The 25,956-nt window shown below is 37.2% G+C and overlaps 2 protein-coding genes across 2 annotated transcripts in view; both read left to right on the top strand.

The window, feature by feature from the left end:
• LOC149075748 (lysosomal protective protein-like) overlaps positions 1-11,736 on the top strand; it is a 29,128-nt gene extending 17,392 nt beyond the window's left edge. Inside the window, exons 4-5 of the mRNA XM_089245360.1 lie at positions 7,659-7,907; positions 11,599-11,736. Coding sequence (XP_089101486.1) covers positions 7,659-7,907; positions 11,599-11,736 — 387 coding nt within the window. The remainder of the gene's footprint in view (positions 1-7,658; positions 7,908-11,598) is intronic.
• LOC149075746 (lysosomal protective protein-like) overlaps positions 1-25,956 on the top strand; it is a 136,495-nt gene that overhangs the window by 82,396 nt on the left and 28,143 nt on the right. The gene's annotated exons all lie outside the window — the stretch shown is intronic.

Below are 25,956 nucleotides of genomic sequence, written 5' to 3' on the forward strand. Positions count from 1 at the left end.
TTGATATGGCTCCAGGTCAGGTTCCAGATGACGAAGTTGGCAGGTTTTATTTCAGGGGCCCTGGATGAATCTCAGTTTTTGTAGTTTTAGCAGTAAAAGTTTGCTATAAATCCATGTATTGGGTCCATAAGAAATCTGCATATTGGCTTCCTTAGTTGGGGGCCCTTGGAATTTAATCGTAGGTAATATGAATTAAAATTTATTGTAGTCGTCATGGGGGGGGGGAGGGGGGTACAACAGGGCTTCAGGCTAAGGACCCTCATGGTGGAAGTTGACCCATTTTGGAAGGGTGCTTGATGAATCTCATTGGTTTTTTTTTTGCTTTAAGATTGTAAAATTCCTCAGTAAGCAGGTGCTTTCACATGCCACTTTTCATATCACTCTGACGAAGTAGGATGAAATGAACAAGATATGATGTGAAGAGAAAAAGGTTGTTGCCGCTGGAAGGTGCAGGAAGGCTTTGCCACCCCCCTCCCCAGTATAGTTGTATTCATAAACTTCCCTGATATTTAATTTTTAATCAAAAATTTTTTACTCATTCACAAATGCAGATCACGTGAAGCTGCCATGACTTGTAGAAAAAACTGGATGAGTTTCCTAAAAAATACATCTTGTGGCTTTTTTGGAAAAAAAACCAATGTATTTCTAAATGAAAAGATTTGAATGAAAAATGAAGTTAGTTATTTTGTAGCTTATGAGCATATTTTCTTAAACAGTTTACAGTAATTTAACTCTTATTTGGTTAACATCTGTTATCTCTCTCTCTCTCTTGCAGAAGTGGCCATGGCTGAAGCAAGATAAAAACAATTTATTTCAAACTCAGTACATCACTTCAGATTTCTTTAAATAATTTTACTACTACCATCACCACCACCACCACTCTTACTTTTTTTCTTAATACACTTCTCAATATCTAATCCTGATCATCATGCTCTGTTACTGTTTGAATTTGTGTTCTCAAACAATTACTTGCTACCATGGGCTTATGCAGAATTTTCTGGGAGAGGGGGGGGGGTAAGTTTTTTTCCTATAAAATAACACTGTAATCTCGGCTTTGTGGGGGGAGGGGGGTTAGAACCCGAAAATTCCCCCTTTGTGTACGCCAATGCTTGCTACTTGTACTTTTAATTCTGAAAGTTGAAATCTTGGAACCATTGAAATAGAAATTAAAAAAAGACATTTAAATGAAAATCAATCCACATGCAGGCTTCTTTTGTTTTTAGTCTAGTTGTGCAATTTTTTTTTTCAGGGGACTTGGGGGTCTGGTCCCCCCCCCCCGAAATGTGAGAAAATGACCGAAAAAGGGGAAAAAGATGGCCAAATCCATTGTTCTGTCACTGGGTCCCCCCCCCCCGAACAAAATTTCTGGCTACGCCCCTGGGGGGGGGGGGCCCATGATTCCTTAAAAACTCATTACTTTTTATTTTGAAATTTTTGTATGAACCCTGCCTGGGAAGGCTTTTGCTTAACAGGGCTTTTGCCTACTGAATCGTGTTAATTAACCTTGTTTTTTAAAAGAAAGCTGCAGGTTATTCAGGAGTGGAAAATCTGCTACAATTACTACAAACTGCTACAATTTCAGTTGTCTGCTACATTGTGCTACAATTTTGACAATTTTCCCTCGTTTGCTACATTCTGCTACAAAAATGCCAAAATTCTTAAATTCACACCACCTTGAAACAAAAAAAAATTTCCCTTAAGAAATTTTGAAGTTATGTCATGATAAAAGCTGACTTTTCCATGACATTTTTCCGCCCTGCAATTCTATTTCTTTGGGCTACAAATAGAATTTGGAATTAGCTTTAGGCATCCCCCCCCCCTCTGCCACAGGATTCTGTGCCTAGGCTTCCAACAATGTATGAAATGGGGTCAAACTATGCAAATTGCTGTTTATCCACAGAACAAAAAACCTTCAATCGTTCTTTCCAGCTATTTTTTGCCAAAAAAAAGTTGACTCCTTCAATTTATTTTCACAAAAAATTCAATCCGACTATATCTGTTTTCACTCCTTATCTTTAACTGATTTTTGATTGCTCCATGTACTTTATTTTCCAGCATCTTTAACCGATTTTCAGTCTCTCATTTTGCTTCCAAATTTTCTATTATTCATATTCTACTATTCATTCTCTTGATATGTCATTTCCTTTTACAACATTCACCATCATGTCTAGTGTTCAATGGAAAATGGTTTCCAGATGTGCATTAATCAGAATTATTTTGTCTAGACCGGTGATTTCTAAGGTAGGCGTTAATGTCCCCTGGGGGGGGGGGTGATGGAATGTTCCAGGGGCTGGTAGGTCTCCAGCGAGACCCAACCCAATAGGGTAAAGGGCTTATATCCCTCAAGGGACAGAGCCCGGGTGTAGTCTGGACTTCAGGGGCTGGTAGGAATTACTGGTATAGCATAGGATTCTATGGGTAGGTTGCGTTGGGAGGCAATGGGAGAAAAACATTTTTGAAGAAGGGGGCGATGGGACCTCAGAAATGTTTTTCTCCCATCTCCTCCCAATGCAATCTAACCCATAGGATTCTATGTTATACCTGTAGCTTCTATCGCCGACGTTGGGAATCACTCGTCTAGACCAGTGGTCGACAAACTGCAGCCAGTGATAAGAATGGGGTCAAATTACTCGAATTGGCTCTCATCCACAGAACAAAAAACCTTCAATCAGTGTTTCCAGCTATTTTTTTTGCGGAAAAAAAGTCTACTCCTTCAATTTATTTTCACAAAAAATTCAATCCGAGTACATCTGTTTTCACTCCTTATGTTTAGCTGATTTGTGATTGCTCCATGTGCTATTTTCCAGCATCTTTAACAGATTTTTAGTCTCTCATTTTGCTTCCAAATTTTCTATCATTCATTTTCTACTCTTCAGTCTCTTGATGTGCCATTTTCTTTTATGCCATTCACTGGCGTGTTTAGTGTTCAATGGGAAATGGTTTCCAGTTGCGCATTAATTAAAATTACTTTGTCTAGACCATGGTCGTGGTTGGTTTGTTTGACAGGTATTTGATGTAAGATTCCAGCAAAGCTTATTTAGGCAGACAAGCAGAGGTAAAAAAAAATTGCAAAATTTTTCTTTGGGTATGTGGTAGACACTCTGATAATAAAAATAATAAGGTAACAAGCTAGCATCCCTCGCAGTTAGTGACCATTTTTGTCACATATTCTGCATACCAGGGGTAATTGAGTGATTTAGTGATTAGTGATTTTTTTAAATTAGCGATTACCAGGTCTATGAGCTAAATCTATAAACACTCAATTTTCAAATTATTTCTAAAATCTGTAATACCATGTTAGCCTTTCATTTGTTGATATTGTAGAGAAAGTAAAAATATAATTATCAAGAAGTCTCTTGAAATTTTTTTGTGATTTAAAAATAAAAAAAAAATATTTCTTCTGTGGGAAATGTCTATGTATTTTGTGGTGGTGGGGAGGGGGGACTCCCCTTCTTTTGAGCTGAGATAACACTTTTTTGAAGTAAGAAGTAATCCTGCATATGCTACCGCTTATATGTATATAAAAACTGTGTATTTTATTTACTGCCAAAATTTTGAAGTGCTGAAAAACTGATAAATGCTGCTACAAAAACAAAATTTTTGTTGCTACAAAAACAAAATTTTTGTTGCTACGAAAACAATTTTTCCTGCTACAAAAATAAAATGTCCATTTTCCACTCCTGCATCATTGTTTACCAAGCCAAATGTGCTTGACTATTGTCCCGGCTTTTGAAGAAATTGTTCCAGGTTTTTTAATGATGCTTTATTGCACAAGAATCATTTTGTGCTGTTGTAAATTATACCAGATAACTCAATTTCACAGAACAACTTTCATTGGTGAGCCATCATTACTCACACATATCCTGTAAAGATGACATATGACGAGGCAATGCTTTGTTACTCTTTAATTAGTTTTTAAAATTTTCCTGATCTGCATTCTAACTGCCATATTCAAAATTTTGAAACCTTCACAGATTGCCACTTGTTGTCAATTTTTTTTTCTCATTGCAAGCTGATAATTGCTTTCCCTCCCCTGCATTGAAATTTTAATTTTTTGTTATGGGGGAAATTAACATTTTCCAAAAAAAGAAAATTTAATCCACTCATTGCTTTTATTTCCCTCATTATGATATAAAAACACCTGCCATGACAAGTGACTTTCTAGGAAGGTAATTTTTTTTCTTTACAGTACTCAAGGAAGGGAGGGGGAACGCACGCATGCGCATAGTCTTTTTATCTCGCTCCTTTTCTTATCTAACCTTGAACAAGACAAGAGCTGACTCCATCCACTGTCAGTTGAGTTGATTGTGGGGGGGGGGGGGGGGGTGTGGAGAACCTTCTTTAATGTAAAGACAACTTCACATTTTTAGAAGCCGACATATTTCAGGGTGGCTGAAATAAAGCAGATCAAGTTTGGGGAGATATCTTGAGATTGCCTCTGAAAGGGTTAATAAATTCATTTCAAACGTGTTTCTGGTACTCCGAAATTCTTCTTTTGCCTTAATTTGATGACACCAAAATTCACGTTTTCCCCTTGTTATAGTAGAGTATGTTGATGTTTCTGAACTTGAGCTCCTGTCTGTTCCCTCATGTTTTCTAAAAAATTTTGTCATCTGATTATGGTTTAAAAGCATGACGTCAAGTAAATTTTTCTTTTAGAAATTTGCATCCTACTAAAGCCCAAGCTGCTGCCCTTTGTACCTTGTCCCTTTGCTTAAGCTGCTCCTGACACTGCAGTAGTTGTTCAGTGCAACATAGACAGGGCAAGATGTGTCATCTTGTGATCGAATTAAAGGACTTAAACTAGTAAGATGGTACTCCATTTAAACATTTTGAGTATAAAATTAGCTTGAATTCAGAGAATGTAACATTAATTGTGGCTAAAATCACTGACTTATGACATTTTGTGAATCAGTCGTTGTTACTCATCATTTCTCTAGTATCTGTAAATTAAAAATCTGTTTTATACAATTTTGTTGTGATACTGGATCACAGACATATTTAATTGAAAGAAGTATGACATGCTCATTAAATACATTCTGACTCTTGCATTGTGTGCTGCTTCCATACTTTATTCAACTATTAAGCAGTGAAAAATATTTTTTAAAAAAATTATTAATTTAACTCTTAGATCAAATCATTTTTAAAATGTGTTTCCCATTAATATACACTGAAGAGCCAAAAAAACTGGTTCACCTGCCTAATATCAGGGCCCACGCGAGCCCGCAGAAGTGCCGCAACACGACGTGGCATGGATTCAACTAATGTCTGAGGTAGTGCTGGAGGTAATTGACACCATGAATCTTGCAGGGCTGTCCATAAATCCGTAGGAGTAAGAGGGGGTGGAGATCTCTTCTGAACAGCACGTTGCAAGGCATCCCAGATATGTTCAATAATGTTCATGTCTGGGGATTTAGGTGGCCAGCAGAAGTGTCTAAAGTCAGAAGAGTGTTCCTGGAGCCACTTTGTAGCAATTCTGGACGTGTGGAGTGTTGCATTGTCCTGCTGAAATTGTCCAAGTCCGTCGGAATGCACAACGGACATGAATGGGTGCAGGTGATTAGACAGGATGCTTACTTACCTGTCACCTGTCAGAGTCGTATCTAGACGTATAAGGGGTCCCTTATCACGCCCCATACCATCACAGAGCCTCCATCAGCTTGAACAGTCCCCTGTTGACATGTAGGGTCCATGGATTCATGAGGTTGTCTCCATACCCGTACACGTCCATCAGCTTGAAGCAATTGGAACCGAGACTCTTCAGACCAGGCAACATGTTTCCAGTCCTCAACAGTCCAGTGTCGGTGTTGTCTGGCCCAGGCAAGGCGTAAAGCTTTGTGTCGTGCAGTCATCAAGGGTACACGAGTGGGCCTTCGGCTCCGAAAGCCCATATCGATGATGTTTCGTTGAATGGTTCGCACGCTGACACTTGTTGATGGCCCAGCATCGAAATCTGCAGCAATTTGCGGAAGGGTTACATGTCTCTCACGTTTAATGATTCTCGTCAGTCGTCGTTGGTGGCGTTCTTGCATGATCTTTTTCCGGCCGCCACGATGTCGTAGATTTAATTTTTTACCGGATTCCCAATATTCACGGTACACTCGTGAAATGGTCGTACGTGAAAATCCAAATTTCATCGCTATCTCAGAGATGCTATGTCTCATCTCTCGTGCACCGACTATAACACCACATTCAAACTCACTTAAATCTCAATAACCTGCCATTGTAGCAGCAGTAACCGATCTAACAACTATGCCAGACACTTGTTGTGTTATATAGGCGTTGCTGAACGCAGCGCCGTACTCTGATTGGTTCCATATCTCTTTATTTGCATACACATGCCTGTACCAATTTTTTTGGCTCTTCAGTTTATAAATTATCTTGTAAGACACTCAACATGAAATTATAATAAAAATTGAGACAAACAAAAGACCAATTAGATAACATAACCAAAAGCCACTTCAAAATACAAAAACACAACTCGCCTCCCTTGGGAGCACCCCATGGCAGGAAAAATTGGGTATACAATCGAATACTTATTTAACGAATACTACAGTAGCAAAAATCTTTTTCAAGGAACACTTTTCTAAACCCCTGGTAACAGGGCCGCAACTAGATGCTTGGTCACCTGGGGCAAATGCACATTTTGGCACCCCCTTGTAATGTTGAAGGAGAGGTTCGAGAATAAAATTTGCGCTTCCTCTGGTCCAGCGCCCGGGGTGCAAGATCCGCCTGCTACCCCCCCCCCCCTATTTGCAGCCCTGCATGGTAAACTTACATAGGAACTATGCATAAACCTGGAATTCCTTTATAACGGAATTTCATTACAACAAAGTGATTTCTCCTGTCTCTTAGAATTTGTTATAATAGGATTCGACTAATTCTTTGAATTTCAAAGAAAATCGGATCGATCCAGCAGAAGAGAGTCAGACCTTCTTACCTTAAAAGTTCCTGTCAAGAAGTGTGACACATCTAGAATACAAGCACTTTCATAGAGATGTAATTTTCTAATTGCTCAAATGGACTTATGTGTCTCTGAAATCTTCGGAGAACGAGACAAAAGAGGAAATGTGTTTAAGTTGACAGCAGTTGCCTACTGAAAAAGGTAACACACTGGCATGTAAACTTCCAGTAAAGGCATTTACCTTAGAAAAGAAGAAAGGGCAGGCCTTGGAGAGAGAGAGCAAAGAAAAAAGGAAATGTGCAATTCTATAATTTATTAAAAGAAAATAGAAGTACTTGTAGGAAAGTGCTCTAACAATAATTTTATGATGTTTAGTTGCAGTGCCATCAAAGCCTGGTCCCTGGGGGTTCTGTGGTGATTGCACTCATTGTGATTTTGTGCATGGGTCGGAGCACCCCTAGAATTGATTCAGAAATCAAAATTTCTGACATAAAAATCAAGATGAGCACCCACAGATTCAAAGCACGTCCAACACTCTTGGTTAATTAGGGAAACATTATTTACGTTCTCAATAAGGAAAAAAGGAAAAATCTCTGGTTCAAACTTGTTTAAGTATCTTTAGGATTTTCGAGGGGGGATTTCGTCCCGAAATGTTCACATATATTCATTCTTGGCCTAGAAAAATTTGTGACATTGAAAAATTTCTGCTTAGATTTATAAATAATAAATCATGAAATATTTTGTGATATTGCAGGTAGCTAATGTTTTGTTTTTGGAGACACCAGCAGGTGTTGGTTTTTCATATTCCGACTCTGGAGACTACAAGACGAATAATGATGATATTACAGCAAAAGATAATTATCTTGCTCTTGCAAGCTTTTTTGTGAAATATCCTCAGTTCAAGAAAAATGATTTCTACATAACTGGAGAAAGCTATGCTGGTATTTATGTGCCAGTGCTATCCGTTCTTGTTCGCAATAGTCCACTTGGAAAAAATTTCAAGGTAGGTATTAACATGCTTTTGTGTCCAAAAAATATAAATGCAGTCTGCACTCGCTATAACAACCATGTTTTATCAAGACTGTTTCATTGTAACCATTAGTATGATGAGTCCGAAATGTTTCTCTATTCATTCCATGTTATGAGTTATCCAATATAATGACTATTAAACTATTATCCAATTATGACTATCCAACTATTATCCAATTATGACTATTATCCGATATATATGAAGCATTAGTATTACTACTTAATGCTTTTAGTGGTTTTCTAAATTTTCCTAATCCACATTATCACTGCCACAGTCAGGGTTGTTTGGTTTAAACCAAGTGGTTTTTTTAAAAAAAAACCAGTGTGGTTTTTTTAAAAAAATCAAATAAAAGTGGCCCGAATATAATTTTTTTCCTTGAAAAATATCATATTGGTTCATTACTAGCCAAAATTTTTCATTCTTACCACATTTTATATTATTGGAGACATTCTGATGGTATATCTTCAAATGGTATCAGTGGGTTTTTTTCCAAAAAGTGTCATAAAGGTGGCCTGAATGTATAATATGTTTTTATATAAAATATCTTAGCTATTTAAAGTGATATACAGAAGCCAGAATTTCTCATTCCTACCGTATTTTCTAACTGTTGGCTATATTCTGATGCTCTATCTTTAGCAAATTCATTAATAAGGATTGCATCACGTCTAAATGTAGTGGGGTATTATTTCACAGGGGTTTTTTTTGCTTTGCTTTTTTTCCTTCACAAAGAAGCAGCAACAGTATTGACACCATCATGCTGGGGCAGGTGGTCTTATAATCCAATAAAGACACCAGCTGCCCCTAAGAGACACAAAGACCAGTATACTAGTAGTTACATTACCTCAGACATTTTCATTTTCTTTCCCCATAAGAAGTACATCTCACACTGTATATCACTGTCTTAATATTCAGTTATTTTTTTTATACTTTCACGGTTAAGCCCAGTTAATCAAGGTTCTACTGTATTGTAGTAACAGATTTATGAAAAATAATCAGCTATATACAGGGTGATTATAATTAAGTTTTGATTCCAAAACTGTACGATAAAAAACTGATTAGAATGACGAAAATTTTCATGGATACTCCTGAAGCAATGGAAATTTCTTTGGCAAAAGAAAAAAAAGTGCAAGCAATGCAAAATGTGCAAGTAGATTATTTGTACTTGGCCAGCAGTATAATCTGTTTTGTGCAAACATATTATTTCGGCGATTCAACAGCATCAGTGTGTGGATAGAACAACTTTTATCAAGATGTACATTGTAATACCAGCAAAGCAGCTGCTGAAGAACTATTTTGACAATAACAGGATGACATTACACCTGGCTGGCAGCCAGTTCACCCAACCTTAACCCTTGTAACTTCTGGCTGTGGGAAGTACCTCAAAATGTTATGAACAGTGGTCGTATTGCAAGCTCCAGCACGTCCCCTATACATTAGAAGTTCCTTAAGAATATTAACATGGAAGCGCGTTAAGTTTAATAAAGGCGAATTACAAGTGCATCCACATCATGACCATGGCATACTCTTGATCTGCTGTTGAACTAGCATTTTTGTGCTTTCACTTCATAGCCAGAACATGATGGACAGCATATTTAACATTTCTTGAGTAAGTTGTAGTTATTTGTTCAATTACTTCATTTTTTTGTGATGTTTCCAGGGCTCGGCACGGGTCACTTTTTTCTCTAAAAGTCACTTTTTTAGAAACTAGTCACTTTTATTACGTATTTTCAGGCCCAGGTCACTTTTTCCACTTTTTTTAGCAAAAAAAACTTGGTCTCGCGCGCTTTTCTGCTGTCGGTGTTTTTCTTTTCTTCAAGGAAGAACTTTAAAGGTTCAAGGTCGCTAATTTTCTCCCTCCCTTCATGGAACTACGATTGTTAGCTCCCTTCCCGTAGAACCAACGCCATCTATAGCTGTAGTTATAGGAGGTAGTGGTAGAACCCCTATACATGAAGGCGTCTTATCTTCCCGGAAGCATACCGCGTGACGTCATCATAACTTGATTTCAAGGCGCTTGGAAAGAAAGCTCCTTGGTTAAAGAGTCATTTTATGGAAAAGCCAGTCGAAAAAAAATAGCGTAAAAGGCGTACTTATAACAAAGAATTCCCCCCCCCCTACTACCATTCACTCTTATTTCCCCACGCGTGTTCGATCGTTTTTTCATTTTCATCTTATTTTAAAATTGATCCTTTATTTTATTTGTTTTAAAAAGTTTCAGTCCTAAGGGCCGAATTCCTTTCTTGGAGCATCGAGCAAGTTACATTTGTTGTTTGTTCTGTCGTTACTTTTGTTAATTTTTTTTAATATCTGAAATGATTTAAGAGAGCCCGTGCAGAAACTAACTTACGTGCAGAGCGGGAGGATACCAAAGTGCGCGTATTAAAGATGCGTACTATTAATACGTATTAAGCGTATTATTAATACGCTTTGGAGAATACTCTTGTAGGTGGCCAAGGTTAAAGAAGCTCGCAAGTATTTTGAATTTAATTACAATAAAAAAAATCATCCGACTGAAAATCGCGGTCTGTCTAGAAATAAAATTCGTACTATTTTTCTAACTGGATTCAAATCTCAGCAAGAAACCGTAGCCCCAGGTATTATCGAAAGGAGAACTGTTTATGAAAAGATCACAGAATCCTGAAATTCAACGTTTAGTTTAACACAAGGGTTTCCAAATCAGTTGAAAATTGGTCATCAGGCTGATAAAAACTCAGTTAACATGCATGCGAGCCGTAAATAGAGGCGGATTTAACGGTGGGCACACCGAGCACGCCTCTGACCCCTACTTTAAACTTTTTTTCCTAATTTAAGGGGTCTAATTTTTTTATGCCCGGGGCCGTCAACAACCGACCTTTATCCGACCTTTAAAAAAATTCAAATTCAACACTTTCTCGATGGCAGAATAATTTCAAGCATATAACATTATTTCAAAGTTTCTCTCAATTACAATATTTTACAACACAAGTATTTTTTTTTTTAAAGCATCGGAAACAGCGGAGAGAAAAGGGGGGGGGGGGAAATTTAAAATTGAAATACTCACACGGTCTCAAAATTATTCAACTTTTGATTAACAAAAATGTTTGTTTCTCTTATTAAAAAAAAACATTGACTCAGAATATGCAAAAGGCGAAAAATCGGCTTTTCAAGTATATAAGAAAATATACAACAGATTACGAACAGTCAGAGAGAAAGAAAAAAAAAAAAGAAAAGGAATCTTATCTTCCTTTTACATGTGCAGGAGGCATTCGCGTAAAATAAGTATGAAGAAGATAGATCCTTTGTGACGAGTACCCTGCATAAATGTGTGACGTTTTTTAATGTTTTTATGCTTGTTTACAAGTTAAATGGTGGTAACTCCATTTTAGGAAGAAAGCTTTTCAGACTTCTTCGTCCCTTAATATCCTACCAAGAGGGGGGGGGGAGGCGATGGGGGTGATCACCATACACCGAGTCTGATAATATGGTAGAATGAATATGTCCCGCATTTTATGGGACAGTAATGACTAGCAAAAATTGCCTCCTCCGACACATCACGTTCTGCGGTCAGCATTCCGCACATTCGCACGCTCTGTGTACGTACATCTGTTGGCAGATCACAGACGCCATTACGGAAACATTCGACCATGTTTAAGTTTGTTTGTGAATATTTAAAATGCCTTCGAAGATTAAGAATGCTGACTGTGAAATATGCGCTGTGATTCGTTTTCTTAGTGCTAAAGGCATGAAAGCAGCTGAAAGTCATCGTGAGATCAGTGAAGTGTATGGAGAAAACATTATGAGCGATGGAATGATACAGAAATGAGTTAGAACTTTTAAAGATAGCCGCACATACGTTCATGATGAGGAACGAAGTGGGCGACCTTCTGTCATTACTGAAGATTTGGTGTAGAAAGTTGATGAAAAATTGAGAGAGAACAGAGGATTTTCGATTTTGTCATTATCTAATGAGTTTCCTCTAATTTCCAAAAGTGTTCTCTATGAAATTGTGGCCAAACGCTTAAATTATTGAAAGTTGTGCAATCAAAAACAAAAGGCGTGGCATGTTGAGTAAGGGGGATCGTTTTGCTTCATGACTATGCCCACTCACACATGGCTAATCGAACTAAAGATCTCATCACCTCATTTCGCTGGGATCAACTTGATCATCCTCCCTACAGTCCCGATCTAGCACCCAGTAACTACCACATGATCCTGCATTTGAAGAAGCATCTGGGTGGTCAGCGCCATGATGATGTCAAAATGGCCGTGTTGCAGTGATTGTCTAATCAGGGGCAGACTTCTATGAGGATGGGATTCAAAAGCTGGTTGTATGATACGATAAATGCTTTATTATTGGTGGAAATTATGTTTAAAAATAGATTAAGGTACAGGCTTTCATGTAAAAAAAAATTATTATGGAAAGTCACACAACTTGTTTTCTTTTTATTTCAAAACTGTACTTACTTAAAAACACACCATGTATGTATATAAAAAACTGTGTATTTTATTTACTGCCAAAATTTTAAAATTCTACAAAATTGATAAATGCTGCTACAAAAACAACATTTTTGCTTTTACGAAAATAATTTTTCCTGCTACAAAAATCAAAATTTCATTTTCTACCCCTGGTGTAGGTGAAACAACAGTTTGGATAATAAAGCAATTGGGTACATAGGCCTATTCTAGGCTTGGTGATTCTAATGCACCCAATAGCATTAAATGATATGTATTTTTAGGGCATGCAGAGACAACAGTATTTACAATGCTCAGCAAAGAGCTAGAAATAAAAGTGCTTCATTTGTCAATAACAATTACACTGGCACTGAACACTAAAATTTAAACAAACTATTTAAAAAAGAATGGACAACACAGTAAAACCATCTGGTCCACCTTGATTTGATTTACATCAGACCTCGTAATTTACACATTTTGCGTTGTGCTTTTGGAAGTGGTCTTGAAAGAGCGTCATTCTTAAGAACCTTAAATGTCTGCTGTATGGATTGTCAAAGAGAGTTGACAGACTGTGGAAGATTCCAAAAAAGAAAAAGAATGTAATATATATATATATCGCGAGGAGAGACAGAAAAGAATTATCTGTAGTTGCTAGTACACTGTTTTGGCCAAAAATTGATTTGTAACCATTATTTCTGTCATTTGCCTTACCTTGAGTTGATCTTAGAAGCTCCTGGCAAGAATTAGTACACATTTTAATTTGCCCGGGAATTTAGTTTCAATCGAGAAGTCATCCAAGTCAGAGGTGGGTAATTCCCTGTCAGCACTGTTGTGATTATCATTAACTAACCCGTATTCCTGACCATGTGGTCTGGAAGTAAAAAAATTTCAATTTCAAATTTATTTTACAATTTGTGTGAATACATGTTATATAATATTATTGGCAACCAAGGAGACAAATGTCCCATACTGGTTGTTACAATGAATAGGTTTAAAAAATATAATACAGTGATATTATTTTCAGATATATGATGGGGAAAAAATATAAAAAATATAGTAGTTACAGATAAAAATAGTATAATTAATAAAAAATAAATGTTAAAAATTGCAATATAAATAATAAAGGATATTCTCATGCAACGGCGGAGGTGCTAGAAATTACATATGAATAATATCAACACGAGTTCTTAATATTAATCCAAAATACACAAAAGAAAAAAAATATGAATAACATATTAACGATATACATAATAAATATGGAGCCAACACATGAATTTGTACAGGATTATGGGAGGCGATTTAAAGATATGATTTAATTAAGCATAATGTTAGAGGATGTAATCAGAAATGGGACTCAATGTGATGACTCAATAATGAGTTCGAGCAGGTAAAGTTTGAGGCGTTTTTTAAAGGAAGTAAATGCAGTAGTGTCAGTGATTTCTCTGGGTAGATTATCATAGAATTTTGGGATCAGAAAGCAAAAGTGCTTTTTAAGAATATTTTTATGAACTAATGGCAGTGAGTAGATGGCATTTAGATGAGCAGAAGTACGGGATATGTTAAGAGGTAAGGAGTATTGGTGTTTTTTTATTATTAATAAGAATTTATAAAAGTAGAGGTAACGCACTGGGAGAATTCTAAATCGATGAAATTGATCAAATAGAGGGGTAACATAATCATTAGTGATGCATCTGATAGCTTTTTTTTTGGAGACAAGTAATAGTCTTAATATTAGTTAGATAATCTCCTCCCCGAACTGAGAGACCATACATTAAAATATGAATGAAACATTGAATAATAGAATGTTATAAGGAAATGGTTATTAATTTAAAACCTGACCTAAGCCTATCGTAAACCTCCCAGAACCCCCTCCTATTTAGATGGATCCCATCCCAACGGAGCCACCTATCTTAAATGCGGGAAGCTCCAAGAACGTGACCCCAAGTGTCCTGTCTCCATGCAAATATCCTTCAGGCCTAAATTGAATTGGTGGATCCTACTCCTATACCCCCTACTACCCCTTGGCAACACTACTACTGCTAAACCAGACATGCACCTCGTCCATATTCCTCTGCGGAACCTCTAACTCACTGGAATCACTGCCACATCTGAAACCCTGCCCCCTCCCTAGCAGATAATAGTAAATCCTGGTACTCTGACAGAGACTTACTAATATTCGCTCCTACCTGATTCGTTCCCATCCACAGAATCACCCGCAAGGGCAACTTTCGATGATGAAAAACGTCTCAAACAAATAAATACAAATACAATTGCTAACATTGCAAACATTGCTAATCCTTCCCCCATAGGATCCTTCCTTCTATAGGATCATCCTTTGACTGACCCTCAAAGTGATGCTGATGATGATTCTGACGTCTATTCGAAAAAGCTCTCATTTACTGAGAGGGGGAGATTGAAAAAGTGGCAAACCATTATAAAGGCATAAACTGTTATACATACACACTGGAAGCATTTCAAGAAATGACAAAAACCATTGTAAAGACATATGCATGTCTGAGATGCATTGCTAGGGAACCACGGTAACCAAAGTAAACATTCCGAAAGCGATTGTTGAGGCCCAAAAAACATTGTTGCCCGACAGTTTTTCCGCCCATTTCGGGCATTTGCCCTGCTCTGACAAACTTTTAAAGTAGCCCATCATTCAAGTTGGGTCCCATTTGGTATATATACAGAACTTGGTGATGATCGATCATAAATTGTAGATTTCTATAGAGAACATACACACACAGAAAATCAATTATATATACAGTAAAACCTTGTTAAGTCATCACCCTAATAAGTCGTCACTCCGGTTAAGTCACCGTTTTTCTACAGGCTCGTCTAGCTTTCATAGACGACAATGTTATTAAACCCTCGTTTACTCGTCGCAAATTTCGGTTAACCCGTCACTATGAAAAAGTTTTAGAGAGTGGAATAGATTAATTTTATGGTTCCCTTTATATATATATATATATATATATAAACTGAAGAGCCAAAAAATCTGGTACAAGAAAATAAAGAGATATGGAACCAATCAGAGTATGGCGCTGCGTTTGGCAACGCCTATATAACACAAGTGTCTGGCATAGTTGTTAGATCGGTTACTGCTGCTACAATGGCAGGTTATCGAGATTTAAGTGAGTTTGAATGTGGTGTTATAGTCGGCGCACGAGAGATGAGACATAGCATCTCTGAGGTAGTGATGAAATTTGGATTTTCACGTACGACCATTTCACGAGTGTACCGTGAATATTGGGAATCCAGGAAAAAATTAAATCTACGACATCGTGGCGGCCGGAAAAAGATCATGCAAGAACGCCACCAACGACGACTGACGAGAATCATTAAACGTGACAGACGTGTAACCCTTCCGCAAATTGCTGCAGATTTCAATGCTGGGCCATCAGCAAGTGTCAGCGTGCGAACCATTCAACGAAACATCATCGATATGGGCTTTCGGAGCCGAAGGCCCACTCGTGTACCCTTGATGACTGCACGTCACAAAGCTTTACGCCTTGCCTGGGCCCGACAACACCGACATTGGACTGTTGAGGACTGGAAACACGTTGCCTGGTCTGACGCGTCTCGGTTCCAATTGCTTCAAGCTGATGGACGTGTGCGGGTATGGAGACAACCTCATTAATCCATGGACCCTACATGTGAACAGGGGACTGTTCAAGCTAGTGGAGGCTCTGTGATGGTATGGGGCGTGTGCAGTTGGCGTGATATGGGACCCCTGATATGTCTAGATACGACTCTGACAGGTGACAGGTACGTAAGCATCCTGTCTGATCAGCTGCACCCATTCATGTCCATTGTACATTCCGACGGACTTGGACAATGCGACACCCCACACGTCCAGAAGTGCTACAAAGTGGCTCCAGGAACACTCTTCTGACTTTAGACACTTCCGTTGGCCACCTAAATCCCCAGACATGAACATTATTGAACATATCTGGGATGCCTTGCAACGTGCTGTTCAGAAGAGATCTCCACCCCCTCTTACTCCTACGGATTTATGGACAGCCCTGCAAGATTCATGGTGTCAATTACCTCCGACAAACCAGTCACGGCCCAGGCTCTGTCCCTCCAGCAATTACCTCCAGCACTACTTCAGACATTAGTCGAGTCCATGCCACGTCGTGTTGCGACACTTCTGCTGGCTCGCGGGGGCCCTACACGATATTAGGCAGGTGTACCAGTTTTTTTGGCTCTTCAGTGTGTGTGTATATATATATATATATATATATATATATATATATATATATATATATATATATATATATATATATATATATATAAAGCTTGTTAACAGTAATGCCATATGCTTAAAAGTCACCATAAAAGCCTTATGTACCAAAAGGAAAAAGTTCAAAGAACGAGAGAAAGAAAGAAAGTTAGCTGTGTTGAAGTCCATTTGTTGGACTGTTAGCTGTGTTGAAGTACCCTGCTTGGGGTACATACGTTGCAAAGTAATTTATAAATGCTCTCTATTAGATAAGCAATGTTCCTGATTTTTGATAATTTTTTAGTCTTACCATAATTTTTAGTCCCATTTAAGCGTGTGTAACCTTTATCTTGAAAAGAAAAGAGCATTCAGATAGTATAAAAGTGGACGAGGTGACCTATCATTGTTTACTGATAAAAGAAGACTGTTGAAGAAAGCGATAAGGGATAGTAAAAAGGAAGTTGAATCTAGGTTGACAGATAACATTGGCTCTGACCCAAAATCATTTTTTCGATACGTCAATAATGGATGTAAGGGTACAGTTGTTGGCCCCCTCTCGATAGGAGGGTCTAGGGTAGAGAGTAATGTAGGCATGTGTAATGCTTTCAATGACTTTTTCGTGTCTGCTTTTAATAGGGATAATGATATTCAATGTACTGGTGTTGCATGGGGTAATAAAATCCTCAACGATATTCAAGTGGAAGACGTGGAGGTCCTAAATCTTCTAAAAGATGTATGTGCAAGCAAAACACCAGGACCCTCAGGGAATGTACTAATGAATTGTTGGGGCCAGTCGCACAGATATACAGGAGTAGTGTTGTTGAGGGTATCGTCCCAAGGGATTGGAAACTTGCTAATGTTCTTCCGATATTTAAGAAGGGTAGTAGAGACACTGCGTCGAATTATCGTCCAGTGAGTTTGACGAGCTCCCTCTCGAAAATTTTGGGAAATTATTATCAAAAGGCAGTTTGTGAAGTGGATAGATGAGAATAATGTATTGTCGGATAATCAGCATGAGTTCAGGAAGGGGAAGTCATGTGTGACTAACCTCCTTTGCATCTATGATCACTTCACTAAGGCTTTGAGTAAGGGGCTTGAGTTCTGAAGAGAGACTTCATTTTTTGAATATGTTTACATTGGATGAACGCAGGTGTCGAGAAGATATGATCGAAGTGTTCAAAATTTTGAACGGGATGGATAGGATGGAATGTGAACTTGTAGTACACCGCCAATCGACTGCTTTTACAAGGGACACCAGTATCGATTGGTAAGGGACAATGCGAGGTTATGGTGTCGCAGTTTCTCTAATAGGGTTGTTAATAAATGCTTACCCCCAGAGGTAGTAAATTGTAACACAATTGACATGTTTAAAAAGAAATACGATAAACATGTTGGGGTAAATCGAGAAGCTATCCATACTTAGAACCAGACAAACATAAGTATTCTTTATGGGCATTGTCTAATATTTTACCCATGTGTATATATTGTTTATAATTTTTGTGATTGTGTGTTTAATTGGGATGCTGTATTTTTGAAATATGACATCCATATTTGTTATGGGCATCTTTTTTTCAGCCACCTCGTTGGGCATTTTGCCTGTTGTGGCGTTGTATTTGTAGTATCATCTTTCTAATCCTAATATTTTAGTCTATGCGATTTTTACGGCAAATTAGAAAAAATTTCCACTTTCCCTTAATGTTTGGTAAAAAAAATCTAAGAAAATGTCTGTTGCTTCTGTCTTTTTCCCCAAAATGATATCACATGCAAAACATTGCACAATTTTGGCACCCGTGGATCTCTTGTGTGGTGTTCATATGTGTACCAGCAGATCTTTTTTCACTAGCTATCATTAGCTTGCTGCTTCATCACTTTCATTGCTATAAATCTGTGATGCTCTTGTGATAGAAACAGTTTTACAAATCGTTAGGTACAGTTTCTAAGATTCCTATTAATCACTATTCAGGCTCAAATGAATATATCATTGCTCACAGGATCAGATTGGTGAAGCCCTTGTAAATTTCAACACAATCTTTGGAAACCACTGTTTTTGGAGGACAGTGACAACCAGCATTTGCTTTGTTGATCTTCATTGTGCTAATTCATTTAACGCCATGTTGAGCAAAACTGATTGAAATGATGATTCTTAGCATTCATAATAATTCATCATTATAAGGTCAACACTCATTATAACGACTCCACATCAATGCAACCATTCCATTATAATGACCTATCTCGAGATAATTCCCAGTTTTTTTCATATAACATCTCTCCTATATAGTTTTCCTTTCAATATAACGATTATCCAATATACTGTATTTCTGCTGAAACAATGAGGGTTGATATAATGAACATCAACTGTAGAATGTATTTTTTGTGAAATATTTTCAGGCAGTGGAAAGCGTTGACCAAAGCCTGCTGTCAAGGCATTCCATCAAAAGAGACCTGCCATTTTTACAAATCGCCTGATAAGGAATGTCAACGTCTGGTAAAAAAAATTATAAATTTTTCCTTGTTTGACTAACCTCTTCCTATACAGGGGTGAGGCAACTTCACCTAGAAGGGATGGAAGAAATACATTTGAGGTCCCTCTCAGTATTCTTTAGAGATGTTCCATTAGTAGCCCTATGAACAGAAATTTCTAATCCTTTATCTCATCATTATTTATTTTTTCTGTCGCTACAGTTCAAGAAATAAAAAATAGCGCATATCAAGGAAATGGTGGCTGTGTGGGAGAGAGGAGGGGAAGAATAGAACACCTGCTCTACTTACTTTTACCCTTTATCTATGATATGTTAGTAATAGTATCAGTTTTTCAGAAGTATCACTTCCATTGACTCTGCAGATGCAGATCTGTTACTGAAGTCTTGTGCATAAAGAGGTCATGTGCTCGTTTTTGTAATTTTATGAAAATTATACCATGAGGAAACATTATACACTGGAACCCAGTTAATCTGAAAACTCTCTTAATTGAAACGCCTCTTTAAAAAAAAAAAAGATGAGGTGTGTGTGCAAAAAAGTTGGAGAATCAACAATGGAAAAAAAAAAAAGCTCCATGAATTCTGCACTGTAAAAAAATTACATTTTATATAAGGACAATGAATATACATTATAACACCTCAGTTTCCTTGAAAAATCTTGTTTGCATTTGAAGAAATGACATATACCTAGCGGACAATGCAGCTCGTAGTCATCCTCTCATAAATATGATTTCTGCAGGGAGTTGCATTATGATGTGGCTCCACGTATGAAACGGCAGTTTCAAAAGCTATCACAGCATCATAATCTAACCCAGAGGTTTTCACTCTTTTGCCATTTGTTGCTTCTTTGCTATAACAATGTTTATCCACAACGCCCTGCATTCTCTAAGGAACACCCTAAAGCACTACTACTAAACCACTTAGGGGCAATGTTATGGTTTATTTTCTTAATTTTAACACGGCACCAATCTGTTATGGTGCAAAAGAGATATTTTAGCTTTACAATAATATTTATGAGACCTATGATCATTTTTCTCCTTATATGAATATCTTTCAACACTTAGGCCAGTGATTCGAATAGGGCATACAGAGCGTGGTTACCTTGACCACAAAATAACCCTTATCTACGGGGAGTGCTAGTGTTCCATCTTAATTAACATTTACCACATGAAAACAAGTAAAAAGAATCAAATTACTACAAGTCACACATACACATTTATAATAGTTAAGATAATTAAATTTTAATTACTTTTCTTCCTCAATGAGATATTTTGACAATACAGCAGCATCATTTAAAATACTTCAAAATTGACATTGAGCAAATTCAAAAGTCTCTTATTGCAGAAAATAAATGCTTATCCAACATCAACATTTAACAAACCTTTACTTTGAACAGCGAAACAAACATATTAAAATAAACACGAAAGGGTGCATTGCCATAGCGATCATTAGAATTAAGACACATTAAAGAAATTTCTACTTAACTGAATAATTCAACGGGGGGGGGGGGGAGTTTGATCTAACCTCAATGAAATCATGATATTAACAAAAACTTTACAAATTTTCGGATCACCGCCATGAACTCAAAATAAATGGTGAATGAGAGAGAGAGAACAAAGAGGAAAATACCTGACATACTCACAAATTCCGAGTGACTCGACGTTCTGCCACCCAGGGGTCAGTGTTCCTGCCACAGTTCTTGGATCTCGAATCAAGTTCTAGGGACATCGGGAAACAGGCAGCCTATCCAAGATAGGACAAAACTCTCCGGATCCTTCTCAGCTGGCATAACAGGCTCTGCTCTGGACATGGTGACAGGCTTCAGGATTGCCTCGGCAACAAAAATGGAGAAACTACTGCGGTAGCGAAAGCAACATCTCGCGAGAACGATTTCACATTACAAACATCAAATTAACCGCGTTTTTCTCGACGAGAGAAAACACGGAAGACTGAACCAAGACTGACCAACGACTAACCAAAACTGACTAAAGAATGACCAACCCACCGACGTTTCGAGGGTATAAGTAAAATGAAAAGTGGGCGTGGCTTCGAAAATGCGCACACTTTGATTCGTGGCGTAAATTTTTATGACATCAATTTTGACCAATTAAGGTGAAAGGGCAAGTCTAAAATCCGGACAAAATAACGCCCTGAACGAAACTTTCTTCCTACGGGGCGGGCGACTCTTCTGATCCCAAGGACAATGCACTAAATGTTATACAAAAAGGAAAACGCTTAATTACATACACACATCATTAAAAAAATACAAATCAAATTTTACCATTAGATGGGAAATTAATTCCGCGTTCCAATGATAGGTCACATGACATACTTTGACGCATAATTAATGATACAGGAAGAATTCCGTCATATGACAAAGAAAATTAAAACAATTAATTAACACATGATTTTAAATTCAAGATGACACATAGAATACACTTTCTTGAATTATCTAAATATTTTCCAATCAGAATTATTATTCAAATTCAACGTTAACAAATATCAACGGCACGTGTGTAAGTTTCCATTTAAAAAAAAAGAAATTATTAATGAATTACTTAATTAATGACTCCACAAAATAGATCAGCATGTATGTCTCATCCTCCAGAAAAATTCTGATGACGTTGCAAAAAGTTTCAAACACGAAGAGCGGTAATTTTGTGTGTTTCCCTCTGCAAAAATAAACAAACAAACAAAAAAATATTCTCTTCGCGTCACCTTCGTGATCGGAAACGAAAGTTCGAAAAATGGCAATCTCCTGCATTACTATCCTGGAACAAATTTAAATTTTTACAAACTCTTAATTTTTCCAACGAAGATGCCTCAAAATCGGTTCACTGTTGACACCAAGGAGCAAAATTTCCTGGGGATTAATTTAGAAAAATCGGTCAAGTCTACGATATCAGGATCGTGTGGAAAATCAAAAATTTCGAAAACACATACCGTGTGTACAAAAAAAATAGGTGTGTAACCTACTCGTTTTCCCAACTGAAAAAGGACAACAAACTAATTTTCTTACAACACAAAACACATGACACATATCTACTATTTGATACAAAAATATGACACATAAATACGATATGAATAACTCTCGATTTCAAAAACACTGTCATATGTCAAAAGAGGGGGAAACGTGTGCCATGACTTTTCCACCTTGACAGCAATTCAAGTATTACGTAAGCAGATTTTTAGCCATTTTTGACCCTCTTCCCCTCCCCCCCACCTTCAGCAAAAGTCAGCAAAACACTGACACCTCCCGCCCCCCCCCACACTGTCAGCAAAATTTCGTTAGCAGCTTAGAATATTTCATATCTTCAAAAAGGATGGTTGATGACATAAGCAACCTTCAAACCCCCCTCCCCCCCCCCTTGTCATCAAAAGTCAGCAAATCCGGAACCTCCTTGATGCTGATGTAATACTTGAATGACCCCTTATGTACCTCGTCCATATTCTAAAAATTGGTTCTTTTAACAAATTGGTATGTGTTGGAATGTGCTGTGAACCTAAGGTGAAATTTGCTTCTGTGTAATGCTTGCTAAGTGTAGTACTGCCATTTGCCATCAATTTTTATAACTATGAATGAAGGGTTATGATTGAATAATTGCATTGTTGTAGCCTTGTTAAGTACACCAAAGCACTGAATATGCAATCGTCAATGTTCACAGCTCACTGCTACGCCCTTGGCAAAGGTTAGCGACATCCCTAAGAGAAAGGAGACACACTTTGAGAACCACTCAAAGTTGTTCAGTCATTGACTTAAGATAATGAGTGTTTGTCAGTTGAAACTTTGGAGACAATTTCTGCATCTGTGAAAATTTGAATGTTAAGGTCTAATGATAACATTCCACCCACATCCTCGCAACCAAAAATTTCTTGAAAGAGAAAGGTGGAGGATTTTTTGTCAGATCCTTTTGTTGTTTCTTGATTATCGTCAAAGTAGCAAGTCTTGGCCATAATTTTTCCTAAGTTTTCTTTAGCAAGGTTTCCATCACGTTCCCCATTTTTCTGTGGGCCAGTAAATGACAATTTTCACCTTTTCCCCTTTTTTTTGGAGAGACTATCATTTTCAATGATGTTGAAGCAACATTTTTTTCACCAGTTTGGTGGATTTTAATGCCACTTCTATTGGTTGGAGCAAAAATGTGACAATGGAAAGGGAAGAAAATCACTTTAATTTCCCTTCCATTGTTAAATTTAATTATCTGGTCTGTAACTCTTATTCCACTCGCAAAGATACTAACTATTATTAGTTAAAAAAAACCATGTTAAAAAGACAAACCCTGGTAATCCAATCTGTTCACTAATCCGAACATTTGATTCTAATTAGTTCAGATTAGCAGGGTTCTACTATACATTATTTATATTTTTAATTCATTTCAATAGAATATTGAGGAAACGTTGATAAGACCACTTATTTGTATTGCAGTTTCAATAAAAATATTGTAATGAGATCTCACAATCATAAGGAAAAATTTTGTTATAACAGACTTTGTGTTATAAGCAATTTTCAGTCATTATTTTTTTTTGGTATTAGAGGAGTTGATTTTCTAAGATATTTTTTGTATATAATTTTGTGTTCTCAAAATGATGTAGCAAATTTTTTTCTTTAAAGCATGATTTTTCCAGCCATTCAACGTTAACTTGCAATTTATCATCAACTAAGACCAGACAGTAACCATGGTCTTTAAGTCAATAGGAGAAATAAAAATTGCCACATACCTCTTGTGTATAGTGGGAAAGCCAAAGAATTTGGAGTAGTGGGGGCGGGGGGGACAACATTTGACTTTTGTTCGTCCATCCTACAAGGAGTATGTGTGATGATAGCTGATAATAATCCGTACTTTCAGTCGGTTTCTTGAAGGGAGAGAAAGAAGCACTGTGCCCTCCCCCTTTGGAGAATATTATTGATTTTATAGTGAAAACTTTATATTCTTTCGATTTCCTATGTACAATTTTTTTTTGTACCTTTTGCATTAGCTGTATTTTAACAGTCACTTCTCAAAGCACTCTTTATAGTGAAGTTCGCTTTATAAGCTTAACTAATTATTTTAATCTCGGGCTTCCACTCTTTCAACTTTTCCTACTTTTTGGTAAAATGTCCTACTGTCTTGGTTTTGTCCTACTTTCTAGGTTTTGTCCTATTTTCTAGTTTTTGTCCCACTTTTCCTAATTTTTTACCAAATCTATCAACAAAATTCATTAAAATGATTTTAATTAAGGAAGGAATCACATCAATATATTGCCAAATATTACAAATTTTGTAGATTGCAATTAATGATTCTGCCAAAGCAGAAATTGTATCATTTTCAAGATTATTTGGGGGGGTTATGTATTAGGGTGGGCAAAAAAATAAAATTCACTTTTTTTAAGGGGCACAACGATAAGAAGGTGCTAAATGGTCTCAAAGTAACACATGATTTTTTTTTACATTCTGATTAGTGTAACCGCCTCCGGATTGATATTGATTTTTTTTTCAAGGTAGGTTTCAGTTAGGATTTTGACCAATCACATTACTTTCTACAAACATAGACAATTTGTCACGTTGTAATTGTGAGGGGTAGGTTGAGTAGGGAAGAGTCTAGGAAGACCCTACGCGTGCTCTTTTGACGCCCATGTTTCCCAGTATAACTCCGTCTGAAATACGGCAAGGTTGTGTTGCGCTCGCTTGTGCCATTTTCATCATGGATCATACTTGTTCAAAGTGGAAATGTCTGTTATTTTGTGATTCAAGTGACATTAAATTACAATGTATTACCAACCTACAAAGATATTATGAATTTCTATGAGTGGAACCGTCATAAGATAAAACATGATAATGAAACTGATAAAGAGCCCATGTATAAAAAACTAGAAGACATTATCGGGACAAAAATTGAAGAAATGTGGTTAAGAGCTTCTATCCAACATAAGCGAGTGAAAGCAATGTTAAAGGCTCCTACCATGTATGAAATACAAAAATCTTTTAAAATCACACCCTAAAGTACCGAAGAAGCAATTAGAAGAGCTTCGCCGTAAATTATTGATTGACGTTTATTTCATCCTGCAAGTGTAAGAATGTAGAAGAGTGCATTTGCCCCAAATGCAAAATATACCTGACAGAGAGAAAAGCTTCCTAATTGACCAACGAGCAACCAAAGTCTTACAAATACCTGCTTTGACGAACGGAAAGATAAAGCTTTGATTATATCAGAAAAGGACGGAAAAATGTATAGACAGAGCATTATTGAAGAGCATATATATATTCCATTGATAATGGAACTATCGTCGAAGCACCAGCTTCTGGCACATCTGAATACTTAGAACAAGCAATCTTTGATTTCTTCCTGGAATCAGAAATATCTATCGAGTCTTTGGTGGCAGTTGAGTGTGACGTAGAATTAATGTAAAAATTGGTAAATATGGAGGTGTCATATGTCTGCTTGAAAAAAAGGTTAGATAAGCCGTTGCTGCAGGGCCGTCATTTCAACTTTTTCTGGGGGGGGGGGCAAAGAACATGTACTCAATGTATTTATAATTTATATATATACCATTTTAGTGTATTTTCAAAAGCCAAGATGCAATGCCTCCCTCCCCCGACCATCCCCCAAATGGTCGCCACCCCCACCGCCTGCGCTGGGGTGGATTATCTGTTTACTGCATATGAACGAATTACCCTTCTGACACTTGTTTCTACATATTAACGGCAGCATATTGGGACCCAAAACATTTTCTGGGAGAATCGGCAAAGATATAGAAATATTTGAAAAAAAATTGTGCTTCGCTTCAAGTTATTTCAACAGAGTTATCCAAGTTTTCTATTCAAGGTATTAGCACAGACCAAACATATTTGTACAGAATAGTCTCAGCAGTTTCAAAAGGCCTAAGAATTTAGCAAACAAATAGCCAG

This window comes from Pholcus phalangioides, unplaced genomic scaffold, assembly GCF_987345545.1.
Source record: "Pholcus phalangioides strain wild (caught in Gottingen) unplaced genomic scaffold, Ppha-v1.0 ptg000015l_1, whole genome shotgun sequence".
Classification (NCBI taxonomy): domain Eukaryota; kingdom Metazoa; phylum Arthropoda; class Arachnida; order Araneae; family Pholcidae; genus Pholcus; species Pholcus phalangioides.